The sequence below is a fragment of the Vanacampus margaritifer genome, chromosome 4, assembly GCF_051991255.1.
Source record: "Vanacampus margaritifer isolate UIUO_Vmar chromosome 4, RoL_Vmar_1.0, whole genome shotgun sequence".
In the NCBI taxonomy this organism is placed as follows: domain Eukaryota; kingdom Metazoa; phylum Chordata; class Actinopteri; order Syngnathiformes; family Syngnathidae; genus Vanacampus; species Vanacampus margaritifer.
Window position 1 is genome coordinate 2,532,501 of NC_135435.1, and position 12,642 is coordinate 2,545,142.

Consider the following 12,642-nt stretch of genomic DNA (forward strand, 5'->3'; position numbering starts at 1 on the left):
TTCGAACCAGAGGACAAACCATAGTTCAACATGTCTGTTTGGTAAAATTATAAGCAATAAAAATCTAAACGCAACACTTTTGTTTTTGCTACCATTTTTTATGATAGGAACTCAAAGAGACCCTCCGTGAGCCGGCAACTTACCGTGGTGGAGGGGTTTGTGTGTCCCAATGATCCTAGGAGCTATGTTGTCTGGGGCCAGGCCTGGAGGCGGGGCTCGTTGGCGAGCGCCTGGTGGCCGGGCCTACACTCTTGGGGCCCGGCCAGGCTCAGCCCAAAGAGGCAACGTGGGTCCCCCTTCCTGTAGGCTCACCACCGGTGGGAGGGGCCAAAGGGGTCGGGTGCATAGTGGGATGGGTGGCAGCCAAGGGCAGGGATCTTGGCGGACCGATCCCCGGCTACAGAAGCTGGCTCTTGGGACATGGAATGTCACCTCTCTAGCAGGGAAGGAGCCCGAGCTGGTGTGTGAGGCCGAGAAGTTCCGACTAGACATAGTCAGACTCGCCTCTACATACAGCTTGGGCTCTGGCATCATTCCTCTCGAGAGGGGTTGGACTCTCTTCCACTCTGGAGTTGCCCACAATGAGAGGCGCAGAGCATGTGTGGGCATACTTATTGCCCCCCCCGGCTTGGTGCCTGTACGTTGGGGTTCACCCCGGTAGACGAGAGGGTAGCCTCCCTCCGCCTTCTAGAGACTCTGTTGTTCTGCTGGGGGACTTCAACGCTCAGGTGGGCAATGACAGTGAGACCTGGAGGGGCGTGATTGGGAGGAACGGGCCCCCCGATCAGAACCTGAGTGGTGTTTTGTTATTGGACTTCTGTGCTCGTCACGGATTGTCCATAATAAACACCATGTTCAAACATAAGGGTGTCCTATGTTCAAACATAGGACACCCTTATGTTTGAACATGGTGTTTATTATGGACAAATATATGCACTTGGCACCAGAACACCCAAGGCCGCAGTTCGATGATGGACTTTGTAGTCGTGTCATCGGATTTGCGGCCGCATGTTTTGGACACTCGGGTGAAGAGAGGGGCGGTGCTGTCAACTGATCACCACCTGGTGGTGTGTTGGCTCCGATGGTGGGGGAAGATGCCGGTCAGACCTGGCAGATCCAAACGTATTGTGAGGGTTTGCTGGGAACATCTGGCGGAATCTCCTGTCAGAAAGAGTTTCAACGCCCACCTCCGGCAGAACTTCTCCCTTGTACCGGGGGAGGCGGGGGACATTGAGTCCAAATGGGCCATGTCCCGTGCCTCCATTGTCGAGGCGGCCGATCGGAGCTGTGGCCATAAGGTGGTCGGTGCTTGTCGCGGCGGCAATCCTCGAACCCGCTGGTGGACACATCAAGCTGAAGAAGGAGTCCTATCGGGTCTTTTTGGCATGTGGGACTCCGGAGGCAACTGACAGATACCGGCTGGCCAAGTGAAACCCGGCTTTGGCGGTCGCTCAGGCAAAAACTCGGACAAGGGAGGAGTTCGGTGAGGCCATGGAAAACGACTTCTGGACGGCTTCGAGGAAATTGTGGTCCACCATCCGGCGTATCAGGAGGGGAAAGCAGTGCACCATCAACACTGTGTATAGTGGAGATGGGGTGCTGCTGATCTCGAATCGGGACATCGTGAGTCGGTGGGCAGAATACTTCGAAGTCCTCCTCAATTCCACTAACACGTCTTCCTCTGAAGAAGCAGAGTCTGGGGACTGAGGTGGGCTCTCCTATCTTGGGGTTCGAAGTCACTGAAAAGGGTTGAAAGCTCCTAGGTGGGAAGGCCCCAGGGGTGGATGAGATCCGTCCGGAGTTCCTTAAGGCTGGTTGACAAGCCTAGTACATAGGTGTCAAACTCCAGTCCTCGAGGGCCGCAGTCCTACAGGTTCTGGAGGTTTCCCTCTTCCAACACAAGCTGATTCCAATCAGCAGGATCGCTATCAGGCTTGTGCAGAGCTTGCTAATGAGCTGATCATATATATCAGCTGTGTTGGAGGAGGGAAACATCCAAAATCTGCAGGATCCGGCCCTCGAGGACCGGAGTTTGACACCTATGTAGTCTACACCGGCAGACCGGGGTGGTGGTCCCCCTTTTTGAGAAGGAGGACCGGAGGGCATGTTCCAACTATAGCGAGATCACACTCCTTAGCCTCCCTGGTAAGGTCTATTCAGGGGTGCTGGAGAGGAGGGTCCGTCGGGAAGTCAAATCTCGGATTCAGGAGGAGCAGTGTAGTTTTCGTCCCGGCCGTAGAACAGTGGATGGATGGATGGAACTCAAACATCTAAAACTTCTTCCACATACACAATATCACCATTTCTGTCAGATTGTGTGCAAACCAGTCTAAATCTGTGATAGTGAGCACTTCTCCTTTGCCGAGATAATCCATCCCACTTCACAGGTGTGCCATATCAAGAAGCTGATAGGCACCATGATTAGTGCACAGGTGTGCCTTAGACTGCCCACAATAAAAGGCCACTCTGAAAGGTGCAGTTTTGTTTGGGGGGGGGGGGGGTCCTGGGGACTCAGAAAATGAGTCAGTAACAGACAGTTTTCCGTGTCTGTGGGATACGCTAGGAGTTCCTTAAACACTTCAAAACAAAACTTTTATTTTTTTTATATATTTTTTTTTACATCAAATACCCATTATCTGATGTGGATTGTCTTTGGATTGTGTGTGGATGTGAATAGACTGGCAAGTAAACACTGCAAAAATAACTGCAAACTAAGATATTAGATGTTAGCATTGTATTGTTAGAGAATTAGCTATTAGAAATACTTTCAAAAACAAACAAAAAGTGTACTGACACATCTCAGATAAGGGAACCATGCAGGTGACTGTGCATTACTGCTTTAATTCAAGTTCTGATCAATGAGCAATGCAAAACACACAGCTGCTTTCAATTAGACAGGGTCACAGTTTCTCTCTGGCTTTCATTCATGCAGTGGGGTGAAGTGTGGAGCAAGAGGGGACATAGAGTTGAGGGTATTTGTCTACCTGCAGGGGGCCAAGCTTTGATATAGCCAGTGCAATGAACAACAGAGTACTGAGCCTCCCCTTCTTTTGATGGTCCAAGGCCATTCCTGTCAGTCAAAAACAAACACACCACAGCATGTTAAGCACTGACACAAGACAACATTTCTGAAATTATTGTTAACGTGCTAATGTGCTTTTATTTCGGTTTACAGCCTCATACATAGCATTGGCTGTATTATATTTGTAGAACAAAGAGTACATACACACACACACACACATATACATATATATATATATATATATATATGTGTGTGTGTGTGTGTGTGTGTGTGTGTGTGTGTGTACAAAACACTACAAAAACCCAGCAGCAGGGTAACAACACGGCGTCCATATGTCATGTGACCAGCAGTTGACCAATCACAGCATAGTAGCTCTGAAACCGAGTTGGCCAAACTCTCTCTATTTACGGCTCTGACTGTGATGACTATGTATGTAAAACATTCACTAAAAGTTTCAACTGAAAGTCTAAAAAACATTTATTCAAAAGAGGTCAGGATGCTGCAAAACATAAATTATCATAATTTCTGCCTCTGTATTCGAATGTGTGGACAGCAGGAGAACATTTCTGTTGACAAACTTTAGTTTTAGACCTTTTACCTGTATCGCTTCCTCATATTAGACAGACGATTTAATGAAATGTGATCCAGGGGAGCACTGCCACACCTACATACACAAAGAAGAAATCTGTTATTTCTGCAGCTGGACTTTTCATGATACCATTTTCAAATTCCCAGCAGGTACTGGCTTTCTTTCGAGCAAAATGTTAGAGCAGTGGTGAAAGATGGCAAGTATCCATCAGAGTTTCCTGGTGACCATTGTGAAAATTAGTTGATCCAACAGTGACAACAACAGTCTCATGGCTGAACATTACAAATGCCTGTCTGGATTAAATAATAGTTTCCCTGAAATGTTGGCTAGCAGATCATTTATGTATGTGTCAGAGAAGTGGTTCACTGATTCTTGCAGTCAGAAGCATGCTGTTTGAATTATAAAGAGCCAGAAATAGCAACACAAGAGGAAAACGCCAGCCCAACAAATTCCTAACAACTTAGCACACTGCAGATGTCATGAAACACGCAGGACATTATGACAGATATACAAAACAAAGTGAACCACAAAATGCCAGCGATATTGTGTTCATATATTTTTATTATTCTAACCTGGTGCACTGCTGATTTGACATAGTTTGGAGGTTATGCTTGTTTAGGGTCAGAGGCTATAGAGTAAAGAAGTGTTGTCTAACTGCCAGCAAAAAAACACACACACACAACACACAGCACAGTTTAACCCTATAAAGTATCATATTAAATACAAGTCATTTTGAGCCCTCTATTTCATGAGTATAATATTTTTTCCCTATTAACTCTTTTACTGCCAAAAACGTTAAATGACGTTTCGTCAAGGACGTTAAAAGACGTTCTCCAATTATTATATTTTTTTGGGGGGGAAACGGGTGGAGGAAAGCCTTGGCCAGCTGTGGTGAAAGTTTCAAGCAGATCTAGTTAGCCTAATGACTATTTTTGGCCCCTAGATGGCAGCGATGACTCTCTTTTGACAAGATTGGGTAGGCGTCAGTAGAAGACGTGAGGCGGAGCTAGAGGGGACAATAGGTGGGGATGGGAAGCGAAAATGGCGACTGGTTGCAAGCAGCTCACGCTTGAGCATTTTTTTCAAAGACGAAAAGCATCGACCAGTGCTAAAGAGCACATTGATGACGACGATGATCATCATCGATGATGATGATGGTGACTCCGAGGTTGGAAGCGTTGACGTGGCAGTAGAAGACGTGAGGCGGAGCTAGATGGCTGAGGAAGCGAACAATGGCGACCGGTTGCAAGCAGCTCACTGACCAATGCTAAAGAGCACAGTGATGACGACGATGATGATGATGGCGGCTCCGAGGGTGACGGCGAAGTTGGAAGCGTTGACGCCGAAGTTGGAAGCGTTGACGCGGCGGCTATGACCACGTCATTAAGCCTCACCGGCTAGCGATGCTAACACCGGAAAACGCGGAGCACAACCGAGCACTTCTGCACAGGCGGACGTTCAATCGGACGATGAAGAGTACCCCGAGTCCAATGCATATTCATCGGAGGACTGGGTACAGTCTGCTACTTGCTATTCCCTGGAAAAAAAGGCCGTCAAGAAAGTGTAACGTCTGCATGCGAAAGGGGCAATCGCAGTGAAACAAATCTGTTGTGCAAATCCTGCTCCGTCTCCTTGCACGCAGGGGAGTGTTACAAAATGAAAAACTGTATTTGAAACATCCACATAATTGTAAATAGTACCACAGTTGCACACATTTGTAAATAGTTTGCGAAATTGTTTTGTCAAATTGTTACACTGTTGAATGGAAATAAACGTATTTTGCAACTAAAAACACTTTTTCATTGTTGGTGGTAGTGTATTACAGAAGTAAAGCACTATTTAGGTGTTTGTGGCATCATTCATGGACAAAAAGAAGTGTACAATTCACTAGAGTGCATGAAATAACATTGTTTCACAAAAAGCTTGTTTTCTCCGTTTTTTGTTTCAAAACAGAGCATTTTGGTGAAACTAACCATTTTCTATTGTTGATTACTGAAAAACGGAATAAGGTAGAAACAAACTTTTTTTTCTGATGAAAGATGAGAGTTCAATCTTTCATTTGGTAGTATGTGTGTTTCCATAGTCCAAACACAACATTTTCTGTGGACCTTGAAAGATCAGTCAAAATGCTTAAATCGGCTGGCACTGGCGACAACCCGTTTCTGAAAACGTCTGGCAGTGAAAGAGTTAAATGTCTTCACTTTTTTAATTTGCGTTGACTATCTGTTGTCATGTATATAGGCTCATGCCTATATGTCGCAACAGAAACCGGAAACAGCATAAGTGTATGACTTTTTCCGCCAGAAGTCCCGCCTCCTCCATGGCATATACCCCATACTACACCGCAATGAGGCTATGGCCTATTTTGTGAGAAGCAAAAACACTGAACGGTGTATAACATTTGCACTAGCTATTTTTCACATTTGCTTCTAAATTATTAAACATAAGACATGTTAGAAGATAATTGTTGAAACTGTGCAAAAACTTAGAAGTACTTGTGTAGTACTCAAACGTGGAGATACAGCATTTAACTGTTTCCCACCATTCTTGTTTTGGGCACTGGCACTTTTCAGATGGCCCACATTTCTGTGTTTAAGATCTTTTCTTGTTGGTCACATGAAATACGTATTAAAATTTGTAATTTTTGTTTTTATTTATTTTTTGTGTCCTGCCATGATCATCAAAATTGAAACAAATAAAGGCTTGAAATATTTCACTTTGTGGTGAACTAATACAAAATACAAGTTTCACTTTTTGAAATTGTTGGGGAAAAAAGGACTTTCCCTTGATATTCACATTTTTTGTCATCCACCTGTGTGTGTCAGGGATGTGATTTGACCAAAGTGAAATTATCTGAAAATTTAGCCGGGGGTCTGGGGGCCGCTGGCACCCAGCTAGGTCCAGGGCAGTGCCCTGGTGGGGGGACACGCCCGGAGCTCATGGGTTTTCCGTGTTTTTAAGTACTTTCAATGCACTCACATGACAAAGAAATAGACAAAACAACAGCACAAATTTTCAATGTATATTGAACTATCCCATATAAAATGGCAGTTTTAGTCAACTCAAAATCAGTCACATTCAAAAACATTGGACTGTCTTTGCTTTTAAAAACTATCACTGAGAATATCATCATATCTAACTAATGTGATTACTAAGTTAACACATAAATAATGTTGAAGAGTTCAAATTTCATGAACAAATAATTGTATCATGACCAAATGAAAAGTAACTCATATTAGAGCATACCACAAAGGTCTTATGTGTCAAATGTGTTATAGCAGAAGATGTTATCTGTCGGAGTCATGTGCATACACAATGAACTACAAAAAAAAAACAAAAAAAAAATCGAATTTTTTTTTTTTTGGGGGGAGATAAAAAAAAAAGCGGAATTCCGCGAATTAGCGGAAAAATCACATCCCTGGTGTGTGTGTGTGTGTGTGTGTGTCATACATACAATACATACATACATGGCTTATAATTGCCGTGCAGCGCCGAATACATTAAGAGCCAGCCTAATGTTAATCTGCTAAACCGATAGGGGGCAGCATTGCACCACTGCAGCTTAGAGGCAACACAAAAAAAACGAACAAGAGTGTAGCCTGTGTTTCCAAAGTAAGTGTTATTTTACAGAGTTGTAGATTACAGATGTAATTATTAAGCTTCACTTTTGCACCAATACTCCAGTTTTAAAAATTGGCACAATTTTCCATTTCCTTGCTTGTCATAGGAAACACTGACATTCGAACAAAAGGAATTTTAGCCATTTTCACTCACAGAAGAGACTTGCCAGCAAAAACTGTACTGTTAAAATTTGAGATTAGTGGGCTGGTGTCACGTTATATTTATTTATAACATCTATTTTATTTTATCTATAACGTCTGTATAGCTCAGTGGTTAGGGTGTCTGACTTTGGCAGCGAGGTATCCTGGTTTGAATCCCTGTTGTGGCGGTCATTTTTTAGGACTCAACTTTTAAGTGTTGATTTATCTCTGGTAAGTGGGAGCTATGTAAACTCTAAAAAATTGTAACTTAAAATCAACTCTGTGGGAGTCAATTCCGCACTGTGAGGGCTTGCACATATGGGGCCACCATAGAAACCCCAGACAAAATTAACTAGGACCCAGCTGGGCAGACAAAACGCACATGGGTATGTTGGCAAGGTTTACTGCAACTGACAGACAATGAACTGCTCCCAAGTCGATCACGAGGGGTGTAGGTGAAAATAAGAGGCTGATTTTCTGTGTACGTGTTGATGTAATAGTAAAGTATTTTGTATTTTTATAGTCTTCTTCTTCTGAGAAAATAGGTCAGCGTTTTATGTACCTCACTTCCTTTGCATTCGAATACTGTACTAAGCTGTGATGGTGGCCAAGAACATTGGCTGAGTGGTAAAGAGTTGCCGCACCGGAGGAGGTAGGTATGATCCCCGTTCATCCCAATAAGTAGTAGTAAAAAATTTAATTAAAAAAAAGTCGATTGCGGAGGATAAAATGTTGGCCTTTTATAATATTGTGTCAATTATTTTAAAAATACTTCAAAAGAGAGTCATAATTAAAAATAAATAAAAAATCTACCCATAGAGAGGAGGCATACGTACGTTAAAATAGTTGGAATGTATGGCATCTTTGCGTAAACTGAGTATCATTTAAGTATCTCAATGTCAGGCCGGCTGTCCTCTTTTTTGGGAAATGGAAATATGGTCACCCTAGTTAGGATAAGTTGCACACTTACATGCAAACACACAAATGTGTAATTGGTGTGTGCACCTCAACTGCTTGCCTACTCAAACCTAGAGCTCATTGCGCATCACTGGTTACAACATGGCATTTTTGAAGGTCTGTTACATCTGCGGCATTGCAACACCGTTTATCTGTGATTGAAACTTTGAATCGCAGCAAAACTAGCTGCCAACAGTCAGTCACTCCGAGACCCTAGTTGCAGACTCCTGCACACTGCACGGCAGTTCAGGCATGTTAGGCCATGTCGCTCGTAGTGCGGAGGTTATCTTAAAGTCTAAATATGGAGTTTTGTTGAAAGCACCGAATAACATAACCCAACAGCAGTGGCTGTGAGGAAGTTGTAGACTGAGGTGGGTGCGTCAATTAATTTTGAGCATCTGTCATTCGTCAACAGTCATGACCCATTCTGTCAATACGTCAATATTTAAAGCCGAACCGCATTGTCATCATCAATCCGTCATTCCTCAGTAAAATGGGCATCCGTCAAATCATTAAAATGGGCAATGACGGAATCCGTTAGTACTGACCCGATTATTCATTAATAATGATAATCAATACTGAGCTCTCCCCCCCCCCCCCCCCCAAAAAAAAAAAAAAAAAGGAATATGAGTTGAGTAGCAAAATCCAGCAGGTTTTGTCGATATCGGGGGGCGGCCGTTTTGCCGCTTGCTGTGGATTGGGGGTGGCGTCGCAGTTGCTCAGGGCTCGGGGGACGACCAATCACGTCTTAGCTGTTCGCTCGGATTGGTCATGTGACGTTCGCAAGCTTAGGCCGTGATTGGTTGTTGCGTGGGCCCTGAGCGGCTGTGGCGTCGTCTTCGGTCGGCGGCGGGTGGCAAGGTGGCCGCCCCCTTAGATGGATAAAAACATCTGGATTTTGCTTTAAGAAAAAAAAAAAAGTACTGACCCGATTATTGATGGTTACATTGGAGCGCCTCATCCACACGAGCACTCAAATTAAAGGCCGTGTCGAGACACAACAGAAGGAACAATGCTGCTTTAAGCGCTCAGTCCGCTTAACGTTGCTTGCGTTATGTTGTTATTGCTTTCCTCACTTATGTCGCCACAGATAGTATGTGCACACGGTCATAACTGCAGACTGCCGCGCACGGCATACAGACAACACCTCCCTTTTTTAGGACCCTTTGCTGTTCAATAACCTACCTGACTTAATATGGCGCACCGAAGGACCCTTAGTTGTAGTTAGCAGCTGTGGCTCAGGGAGTAGAGACGGTCCTTCAGTAACCAGAAGGTCGGCAGTTTGATACCCGCTCTGCCCAAATCATGTGTCGTTGTGTCCTTGGGCAAGTCACTTCACATACACTGCCTCCAGTGCTACTCATACTGGTGTGTGGAAGGTGCAAATGTTTGGTGGTGGTCAGACTAGGTGCACACTGGCAAGCCACACTTCTGTTAGCCTGCCCCAGGACAGCTGCGGCTACTTAAGTAGCTTACCGCCACCACAGTGTGAATGTGTGAGTGCATGAATAATGTATCCATTGTAAAGTGTCTAGAAAAACGCTATATAAATCAGGTGCATTGTTATTATTATAACAAACTGCCTGATGTCAAATAAACAAACCAAAATAAAAATGCTTGCATAAACGTAGCAGTGATGAGGAATTTACAACAAGAGCTGTCAACACACATTCATTTTAATTTTACTTGCCAAGACTTAAGGCGCACACCCAAATTTGAAACCAAAACTTCCTTTATAAGGGCGTATGTGTGCTTCAGTCAGACACAAGAGACTGTTTGTTACATGCGGGGGATAGTGATTGGGCCAGTCCGCAAAAATGTGCGTATTATAGACGTCCATGAAATCCTTTGGACAAAATAGTAAATCTAAATATATGCATTAAAAAACATACTGAAAAACAATTGGGTTTAAAAAAATCTGCGACTATGCGAACCATGTAGCATGCGGGGGTCGACTGTACCTCATACGGCAGATGAAGGAGCGCCTGGAGCCCATACACATTCTCATGGATGACTGTTGCCCCTCCTTTTTTACTGTTCCTGTCTTCAGGTCAAGAATCCGTCCTATTAACAGAGAGAGAGAGAGAGACAGCAGACTGTTTTCAAACAAGTATTGGCGCTTTGAATTACATATAGATGCATAGTAATACAGACCAGTTTATGGCAGGCTGCTTCTTGCATATTCTAATAACCTATTCTACCATTTAATGCTAAGACCATTAAATGAGCATCATGGCCTGAGAAGTATACAGTGATCTATCATCTTACTTATAGTCTCCACACAAGAGGATGACAGAATGATAGACACACTATAATGGAATACTTGCCCTCCAAGTTGCAATTATTTTGTTTGCAGAAACAAACTTGTTTAGTCTAGTGCTATTTAAATCTACAGTATCTATAATCACTTTTGACCAGGTGAAATTATTTTATAATACCTTTATTTATAGGACAAATATAGTCATAATCGGGGATGCACTTAAGCAGTATGCTAGTGGTCATGTGTATAGAAATATTTTGAAAGACCAAAAAAATTCTAGTTCGTCCGTGTGTGTGCACTGCTGATACAGTACAGGCCTTATGCACGGTAGTTCAGGATGTGTTTGAGGAATATGCGGAAGCAGGCGAGCTTCCGGTTTCTGTTTATTGTTAGCTACAGGAACACCATCTAGATAAAAAATAACCTCATTCTTTAAAATTGTGTTAACATACAGTGCGGAAAGTAAGTATTTGAACACCCTGTGATTTTGCAAGTTCACCTACTTTGAAATTATGGAAGGGTCTGAAATTGTCCTCTAGGTGCAGTGACATGACAAATTAAACAAAGGCTCTTGCATCAGCCAGGGCCAAACGCTAAACATGGAATGCCCAGTAAGTCATTAACTAAGCAGTTTGTGTGAAAGGTACTCACGACTAAACGAGGCCGCGAAAACTAGACCAGAAACAGCGAGAAGGAATCGTCGATCAAAAGATGTGGAATTAGGTAGCTAACTATCATTCATTGGGCTGTGGAGGCAAGCAGATGAATCGTCCGACAAACAGAATGTATCTTCCGCTGTTCCCTTTACAGTCTGTGTTCGCATTGATAGGTGAGTGGAGCGGCCTCCAAGTCTTGATTGACCCTTTCTGTCTTTCCATTTTTTTGTGGGTGATAGCCCGAAGAAAGGCTCGCTGTGGCTCCAAAATTTTGTCCACACATGGGATATGAACTGGGGGCCTCGGTCCGAGACAATGTCAATGGGCATTCCATGGACTCGGAAAACATGGCGGGTTAACAAGTTTGCAGTCTCAAGGGCGGATGGCAGCTATGGCATGGTGATTAAATGAGCAATTTTAGAGAAACGAAGCAGGGAGGCCAGTAATATAGTCCAATGGCACATGTGATCACGGACGTGATGGAATGGGTAAAGGTCGTAGCAATCCTGCTGGAGGTCGATGGGAAGCCTTACTGCAGGCACAAACTGAGCAGGCACTGATAAACTCGACTATTTCCTAGAATCTAGACCACCAAAATTTCAGAGCGATGAGTAAATGTGTGCGTCTTACTCCGGGGTAGCAAGCGACCCGCGAAGCATGGTGGGGGACTTCTTGGATTTTTCTATCTCTAACCATAACACTCCCACCATTCACTTGGAACAATGGTCACTTGGAACAATGGTCTCGTTGCTGGTGTCCTCCACGGCACGATAATTGATCCTAAACAACGTATCGGGTTTGGTGTTGGAGGAGCTATTTCTGTAATTCACGGTAAAGTTGAACCGGGTGAGGATTAGAGCCCAACGAGCCTGTCTGGATTTGAGTCGCTTGGCGGTGCGGATGTAGGCCAGGTTATTTTATAGTCTGTGCTCGCCTCTTATAGGCTGCTGATTACATCAGGCAATTGCAACACAAAGGATAGTCTGAGAGCACAAACATGACAAACACACTACGAATCAAGATATATTTTTCCCCCCCACTGCAGTCCATAAAAATATAAATATTGCAAATTAAGCTTTTACACACACAGCTTAACGCCCATTAGGTAGTAAATATTAAATAGAACATTAAAAACAAAAAATATATAGAAAAAGAAATGTGTCATTTCCTACTACGTGTGCTGTATTCAGCAGTATTTTCCCGAGTTTATAAACACCTTGTTCTGTTAATAGTTTCTTTACTATTGTTTACTATTGATCAAAAGCATTGATTTGAATCTTTATTAGGCTGTTTTGTCAATAGTTTTCAAATAAACAAAAAATATAGAAACTTTTGATCAATCCATATCAATTTCAAACTAAATTGTTGTTTTTTTCAATTTCATACTAAAAAATACA

The 12,642-nt window shown here is 43.5% G+C and overlaps 1 protein-coding gene across 1 annotated transcript in view; it reads right to left on the minus strand.

The window, feature by feature from the left end:
• Positions 1-12,642, minus strand: part of arnt2 (aryl-hydrocarbon receptor nuclear translocator 2) — a 134,265-nt gene that overhangs the window by 72,270 nt on the left and 49,353 nt on the right. The window contains exons 6-8 of the mRNA XM_077564434.1: positions 10,291-10,393; positions 3,621-3,686; positions 2,985-3,070 (exon numbers count right to left, since the gene is read on the minus strand). Of these exons, the coding sequence (XP_077420560.1) occupies positions 2,985-3,070; positions 3,621-3,686; positions 10,291-10,393 (255 nt within the window). The remainder of the gene's footprint in view (positions 1-2,984; positions 3,071-3,620; positions 3,687-10,290; positions 10,394-12,642) is intronic.